This window comes from Aplysia californica, unplaced genomic scaffold, assembly GCF_000002075.1.
Source record: "Aplysia californica isolate F4 #8 unplaced genomic scaffold, AplCal3.0 scaffold00921, whole genome shotgun sequence".
NCBI classification, from domain to species: Eukaryota; Metazoa; Mollusca; class Gastropoda; order Aplysiida; family Aplysiidae; genus Aplysia; species Aplysia californica.
In genome coordinates, this window is record NW_004798191.1 from 24,092 (window position 1) to 32,574 (window position 8,483).

General features: G+C 41.1%; 1 protein-coding gene across 1 annotated transcript; it reads left to right on the plus strand.

Moving 5' to 3' along the window:
* Window positions 1-2,619: 2,619 nt before the first annotated feature.
* Window positions 2,620-6,278, plus strand: LOC101856846 (the record flags this gene model as incomplete). The annotated part of the gene is given in 2 exon segments (XM_005110627.3): window positions 2,620-2,833; window positions 4,385-6,278. A coding segment is annotated over 1 exon segment (1,275 nt). The 5' UTR covers window positions 2,620-2,833; window positions 4,385-4,937.
* Between the last annotated feature and the right edge of the window lie 2,205 nt (window positions 6,279-8,483).

The window sequence follows — 8,483 nt, forward strand, 5'->3', positions numbered from 1 at the left end:
TGTGTGTGTGTGTGTGTGTGTGTGTGTGTGTGTGTGTGTGTGTGTGTGTGTATTGAGATAACAATACATGTATGTCAATTTATTTGACAGTAAAACAAGAATGAGCATTGCCTGAGTATTGATATTCGTTACAATGCCTTGAAAACAAAGAAAGCTGTGAATGTTAATTCGTTGTAAGAAGGACGAACCACTAGGTAGTACGTCTACTTATATTAGGCTATACAGAACATAGAGTCTGCTTTCCAGCAAGGGTATTATGTATAAATGGAATGCGAAGATGTACAAATTATAGAATACAAAAAAGGGGGGGGGGCCTCTCTTGGTCTAAAGGTGCGGTGTTCGCCTCTCATTCAACACGTCTCTGTGTAAATACTATGATGATGATGCGCAGTAAAACCTCTGGAGTCTATGGTTGAAGCCGGGAAGGACTTTTTCTGCTAGATACATGTTTCGTTTTCCGTTAGAGTATGAGTTTTACGGCACATGCAACACAAATAGATCATCATAAGTGTCGGAGAAAAAAGATGACATTGTTACAAGAAGAGAACAACATTCAACGAAATGAAGGAGTAATAAAACGACAGCTGTCTGGTAGGAAAGAAAGAGCAAAACCTCACACAGAATACCCGCCAGCCACTCATGAATACGTTTTTACACTCCCATCAACACAGTTTAGACCATTCAGGAGACGGGCTTCGAGCCTGCCTGTCAAGATACGGCCTGGGCTTAGATGGGTACGTCGTCAAAGAAAAAAGACTGGAGATACTCTACAAAAAAATGTCCCCACATAGGAACCGAACTCGGGTCTTTGGCGTGCAACAGAGAAGCTCCTAACCGCTACAACTTAAAAAAAAAATAATAGTTAAAATAATAGATGGCATTTGTATAGCATAATTTCCCGCTCAACAGAAAGCTCATGCGCTTCACAATCTATACTATTACCCCAGCAGACCTGAGAGCATTCTGAAACAAACTCAACTTCCTGGGAAGCATACAGTGCAAGCAGCCATTTATAGGCGCTAAAACACTAACATACTTACAAGATCTTTCGCTGTCTAAGGTCGGGTACCCATTCCCACCTGGGTGAAGTGAGCAAAATTTGTGTGAAGTAATACACTGGTCTGAACGCCCGTGGCATCAGGACTTTCAATTTTATTTTAGTTGGGAATGACTAGCTGTAAGCAAATTGTGACCAGCCCAACACAGTCTATTGTGGTCACATCGTGGACCGTGCCATTTTACATCTAAGAACAAACCAGCAGTTAGTAATCTGACTGTCACTGACAAAAGCATTATATCTGACCACCATAATCTTCTTGTCTTTATCCCTGTTGTCCAAAAAACACCAAAGACATCAAAGAATTTTGTGGTCAAGACATGTAAGAAAAACTTAGAAACAATATATGTCGTTTACCAAGGAATTAGCCACTTTGCTATTGGACAATTATCATATTATGACAGCTGTTTCTTTTTATAATCTATGTCTTTTTACGCCCACATTGACACAATTTAGAATATTTAGGAGACCGGCTTTGATCCTGTCTGTCAGTGACATCCCAGGCTGAGAGGGATACAACGTACGTACCAACAGAAAACCACTCATGTTGTGACGCAAGTGTTGTTGTTACTGTTGTTGTTGTTGCTGCTGCTATTGAAGTTGAATTCCACCCCACCATAGTCAGTAACTTAAGAGGAATCCACTTCGATTGAACAAAATCAATTTTAAGAGTCAGACCGACTCGACACGAGGCTGAGTGTGGACTTTCCATGATTTTTTTTTCAACATTGAATACTAAATCAGGGGGAAAAAAATTAAAATGTATTAATTCTTTTACGAAAAACGTAGCTGAATTTTTATGTAAAGCTATTAACATGTCTGCTAGCATGCATGCAAAAAAACAAACCTATTTCCAATGAAAATAAGTGAGGTTTTAACTGTAGTATAAGACATATTATGCCAATAAAATTCAATAGGGCCGACATCTCTATCTATGGCAAGAAAACATAATATTATTTTATAACAGATTTGATTGACGACTCCACACTGCACTTGCTATATATGTGAAATCTGGTAAAATTTGATCACAAACAAATATAAAGTGAGAAGCCCTCAACTGTAACCCCCCCCCCCCCCCCCCCCCCCCCGCCCCTCGCAATGAAACAAAAAAAACAAAAACAACAACAACAGTAACAACAACAACAACAACAACAACAAAAAGCAACAAACAAAAAGCAAACAAAACACACACACACACACACACACACACACACACACACACACACACACACACACACACACACACACACACACACCTACGCACACACATACACGCACCCTCTTATATACATGTAATAATAAAAGCTGAGTTTTGCAATTTCTGTAAGAAGTCAGCTTATCACGCTATAGCGTAAAATATTTTAAGTCTTCAGGGTTTTGATCATGTTAATTGTTACCCTCTCCACCCGTCCTCATCATTAGCCTTAAATTATTCTCGCTCGATTAAAGTCTTCGTATGAAAAATAACGACACGAAAAACGAGACTACAAAAAAGTACGAAGCTTTGTTTACGGGTTTCCTGCAAGGAGGTTACACCTGGTGTTTCGCAGCTGTGACGTCACGCGTGTCAGACGTGGGGGATGAGAAGAGCTCTGTCGGCCATACCGAGGAGGGAAAGAAGGCAAGAAGGTGTAAATTGAAGCACACCAGTAACAACAGTAGGCCTATGGCTTCTATATGAAAATACTGTTCAGAAATAACGATGGTGCAAAACTGTGCTGTTGTTGGATGTTCAAACAAGCGTGACAAGGAGACAACTCATCTCGGCTTTCACAAGTAAGTTTAGATTTCTAGTTTTTAAGTCAGAAGTGTATACAGACCCGGTAACCGGGCCGGGAACAAAGTCACGAAGTATACAGACCCGGTAGGGGAACTCTTTTGTGATTTCGGAAATTTTCAGCACCCAGACCCGGTAGTGTGTTTGTGTGTGTGTGTGTGTGAGAGAGAGAGAAAGAAAGAGATGTGCTAGCAAAATGTATGACATGCCCCAGTTGGCAGGAGGGAACGAGAGAAAGTAGAGTGGGAAATAGGTGGGGAGAAAGAAAGACAGAGACAAAGAAAAAGAGAAGGCGAACCCTACACATAAGAGAGAGAGAGGCAGAGAAATAGAGACAGAGAGGGTCACTGTTCGATTGAAATTTTATATGCATTGTTCTTTTCTTCAAATTGTGATTCCTCCAACTCGGAAACGGAGGAAAAACGATCGTTCATCGAAAAGACATCTATCTGCAATCTTCATTTAGATCTAGAATCTAGGCTAGCCTTGAAATTAGATCAAATAAATAAACGGCTGTCTGTCTAGATCTAGATCTAGACTCTAGACCATAGATCTAGAAGAACCTAGATCTAGATCTAGATATAGGTCTACACACTGAGCCAAGAGGGCGCTGAAACTTTCCGAAATCACAAAAGAGTTCCCCTACCGGGTCTGTATGCTTTGTGACTTTGTTCCCGATTACCGGGTCTGTATACACTCCCTTCTAAGTCCTAGAGATCTAGACGTCTATGTCTAGAATCTAGATTAGATCTAGATATAGATCTAGATATAGATCTAATGTAGAAATCTAAATCTAAATTCTAGATATGATATAGATCTAGATATCTATATATTTCTGTAGATAGATCATGCATGGTTAAATCAGGCTCTCGTCAAAACAATGAAATCGAAGAAACTGACATTTTTTATTCCCGAATGACAGTTTTTATTTTTTTTATTCATTGACTCAACACGATGGAAGTCACCAAACCTTGGCAGCCATTTTCTCGCTGAGTTCACCTCTGAAACCAGGCGACCCCAACCTCCTTCAAATGCAAATGTCTCGACTCCTATTCAGATAGATAGATGGGTAAATTGAAAAGGATACTCATCAACAGGCTCTAATATAATATGTACCAATGACCAGTAACTCCACATGCCCAAAGACTGACGCTTGCCTGATTCCACAAGGTCCTGACACATCTATGTTATGAAACACCAAAATGTAATGAAAGATAAAAGAAGAGATGATTTATTTTGAAAATACAATCTCGTTATACCGTCAGCCCAGCTTACCGCAAGATTTTGCTAGTGTGTACAAAAACCCCACTTAATGGTTTCAAGACTACTAATTAACATGAACATAAACAAGAACATGATCTTAGCTTTGATTCTTGAGTTCTTGACGTATTGTCCGAAATATGTAATATTAAACGGTGTAAAATCCGATCTTATATTCACGAACATGTGTACGCCCCAAGGTTGTGTAATGTCCTCTGTAATGAATTTGGTAGGACTTTCCACTTCAAAATTTTTGCCGTTTGTAATGAAATTCAAAAATTCATTTCCAGGTTCCCTTTCTCAGATCCGGAACGACTGCAAAAATGGATCCATCTCGTTTCTCGCAAAGATGCCCACGGAAAGCTCTGGTTTCCCTCAAAAAGTGCGAGAATATGCAGCGATCATTTTCTCCTAGAAGATTATGAGCTCGACACGCAGAACAAAGTTCTACGGGCAACTGCTGTGCCGTCAAAGTTCCCCTGTCGCCCTGGTCAGAGTCCAGGTCAGAGTCAACGAGTTCGAAAGCCGTCATAGAGATTGAAACGTCCTTTCAGCAATGTTGAAATAGCTTGTAGCAGCAGCACCGAAGCTCCAGACCATGAGCTTGACCCTCAGAAGAAAGTTCCAGGAACAACTGCAGAGACGTCCAAGTTCCCATGTCACCCTGCTCAGAAACAATCGGCTAAAAAATCGCAGAAGAAATCTGAAATAGAATTTCCTTTTACTAATGTTAAAGTTGAAGTCAGCAGAAGCGCCGAAACCCCAGAGGATGAGCTTGATACACAGGAGGAAGTCCTTGGAATAAACACAACGCCATCGCCATTCCCATATCACCCCGCTCAGATGAAACAGTCAGTTCAAAAGAAGACACCAACATCTAAAAACAATGGTTGTTTTAACAATGTTGAGGCTAGCAGTAGCCCAGAAGCCCCAGATGATGAACTTAACGCACAGGAGGAAGTCCCAGGAAAAACTCTGGTACCATCGCCATTCCCATTCTCACATCACACACCTGCTCAGAAACAGTCAATTGTTCAAAAGGCATCATGGAAATCTGAAAACGAACATCTTGTTAACAAAGTTGAAGCTTGTAGTGGATCAGAAGCCCCTGATGATGAACTTAACACACAGGGGGAGATCCCAGGAAAAACTCTAGTGCCATCGCCATTCTCTTTCCCATATCAAAAACAGTCAGTTCAAAAGAGGCCATGGAAATCTGAAAACGAATATCTTGTTAACAAAGTTGAAGCTTGTAGTGGATCAGAAGGGTCAGATGATGAATGTATCACTCAGGAGGAGGAAGTCCAAGGAAAAACTCTAGTGCGATCAGAGTTGTCATGCCACCCTGCTCAGATAGAATTGGTTCAAAAGACACCAGGGAGACCTAAAAAAACCTGTCCTTGTCCTTCTGCTCAGAAAGAATTCGTTGAAAAAGCACCAGGGAAACCTAAAAAAAAGCGTCCTTTCAACATTGTTGTGGTAGAACCTAACGGTAGTACAGAATCCTCAGACTCAGACGATGAGCTTGACACGAAGGAGAAAATGCCAGAAAAAACTGCAGCGGCAGCGGCATCGCAGCTTCCTTCTTGTCATTCTGCTCAGAAAGAATTTGTTCGAGAGACACTAGGGGAATCTCAAAGTAAACTTCCTGTCAACGTTTTTGTAGTGGAAGCTAGGAGTAGCTCAGAAGAAGCCTCAGAAGGTGAACATGACGCACAGAAAAAAGTTCCAGAAAAAACTGACACAGTGCTCTTGCAGGCCCCATGTCTCCCTGCTCAGCAGCAATCAGCTGAAAAGACACAACGAAAGAGATCTCGAAAGAAACGTCGTTTTGACAACGGTGAATCTAGCAGTAACGTGGAAGCCCTAGATGAAGAAACTGCTAATCTCTTCAGCGAACACTCTTATTTCAGACCACCTAAAGGTTTAGAGCTTAATCTGATGGAGGTGATGGTAGCCCTTGAGAGAAGCAAAGCAAAAGTTAAGAGTCACAGCAGAACGATCAAATGCTTGCGTCAAAGGCTCATGAGAAGAGACACCACAATTGCCAGCATGACGGAGGAATTGGAGTCTTTGAGGAAGAGGCTCTCCCCCGATGAGCAAAATCCTGTGAAATGAAACCTTTAATAAAGGATACTTTTGTGCTGATTCAAAACTAACAAAAGGTGAAGGCAGCAGAGACAATCAGAGATGACGTACTGATGAAGTGAACGTCTGGATGCAGCTTTGCCCTTTTACATATATTTCTCAAGCCTACAATCCAGGTATTTTTCGGCTCTGGTGCATCTCTGTGCAATCACAAAATGAGCGCCCTGAAAAAAATGGCTGTCCTGGGGTTGGTTTTTTTTTTTTTGACTGTGCTCAAGGTGCTGAAAAGGGACAAGCACGAAGAAAGGAAAGAAGTGGCAGGGAGATGATGTTTGATACTATACATCTAAAAAAAAGCCCAAAGCTATGATGAGACAAGCAGTCTAAAGATAAATAATCATGGGCATGCTAATAGGATGTGAAGACTCCCATGCCTCAGACAGAAAGCTTCTTTGTTCCCATGGTGTCCCTGGTGATGTGTATCACGTGATAGCGAGGGAGTGCAGTAACCGAGCTCTTGCGCCACCAACACCTCACAGGGCCAGATGGCACTGGTTCTATCCCTGAACCTTGACCTCACAGCCTAGATCACGAGGCATATCCTAAGGTATGTTTGTGGCCATAATATTACGTTCACCGAAATCTGGGACCACAGCATGTAAATACAGCACGTTCCCTCCAACAATATCCACATCCATATTAATTTGATAAAAGTTATCAAGAAACGTGCAAGGAGGTCTTCTGCAAGATGATTTTACACCATCAGGAAAAACTGATGAGGACAAGACTGATACATCTGTACAACGACGTGGGAGCGTGACGTCAAACACTGACGAGGACCATCATCTCCCAGCGTCATCGGAAGGATGCTGTATCCTGTTCAGCCGGCATGCTGTGGGAAAAGTAATCAGTTTTGTAAGTAAGTATGAAAGTGTCCTTTTATTAATTAACAAAGTCATCAACAATGTCAGTCGCTTGTCACTCACTCTGCCCAACACCACCCCACCCTTCAGGAAAAGAAATCTACCAGGAACTTGTTTTTATTTTAAATTTGACAGAGTGTGGGAACTATTTAAAACACTTTACACTCTATTCAGTTTGGTAAAAGTTTTACTAAAACTAACTGACGTCAGTCATCTGTTCTGGTACTGTCTATTATAAACCTCACTGCAGGGGATTTACAGGGGACTGAGTTGGGGACTGAGCTAATTTAATTAATTGTGTTTAAATTTCTCTTTATAGTAAGTCCCTTTCAGTGTGAAAAATAAGGTGCCATGCACTGTGTTCTGGAAATCTTTACGCTACTTATCAACCATCACTTCATTTACGAAAGAGTTTGTAAACATTCCAGTAAGGAGAAAAACCCATATTATTATAATTTTCTGTTGTCTCAGAGAACGCTTAGTGAGTGAATTTCGTCCTTGCCAGATGACTGGGGTGTTTTAGTATGGCGAAGATAAGCAGCTCCTACCTTGATCTTTTAGGTATACGATTCAAACAACTGGTTTGTGTTTGTGTGTACCTGTGTGTCACAGTGTGTGCGTGCTTGCGTGAGGACGGGCGGGCGGGCGGGTGCATGGTGAGTGTTTGTTTAAGAGTCTGTGCATCTATTTGTGTATAGGAGTGTGTGTATGTGCATGTGGGTCTGCATGTAGGTATTTCTGTGTGTTTGTATTTGTCTGTGTCTTTGTAAGTATCTGTGTGTGTGTGTGTGTGTGTGTTCATTGATCTAAGAAATTGCCAATCTTTCACTAGAGGCATGTGTGCCTTATGAACATCTCTGTATAGTATGTCCATTTACTATCTTTGAATGTTAAACAACTCATCTACTTAAAACTAAACTCTTTCCCATCTCTTTACTTCTGGTCAGAAAAGTCTTAATGTGAAAGGCCAGCTCCACCAAGCTCCGGGGATGGAACAGAGGCCGTGCAGCCAGACAAAAGATAGACTAGACAACGGAAGAGGGCAAAGACATCCAATTTGGATTTACCAGAATGAACAACGATATTATAGCGGGGAATAGAGGTAAGTTCATAAGCGTAGAAGAACCACGAAAGATTGCTGCATTAAATGTGTACACTGTGCATCCAGTCTATCTCTCTGTATGTCCACTTTGTCTCTCTAAATAATGTCCACTACCAGTCTCTGTATACTGTATCTCCTCCATAAATCTCTGAATGTCCATTCTATCTCTGTTCATGTATATCATGTGTATAAGCAGTTATATATATAATATATACCTCTCTGTATGTCCACTTTATCTTTCTGTAGGCACTTCATACTTCATGTATATATATATAT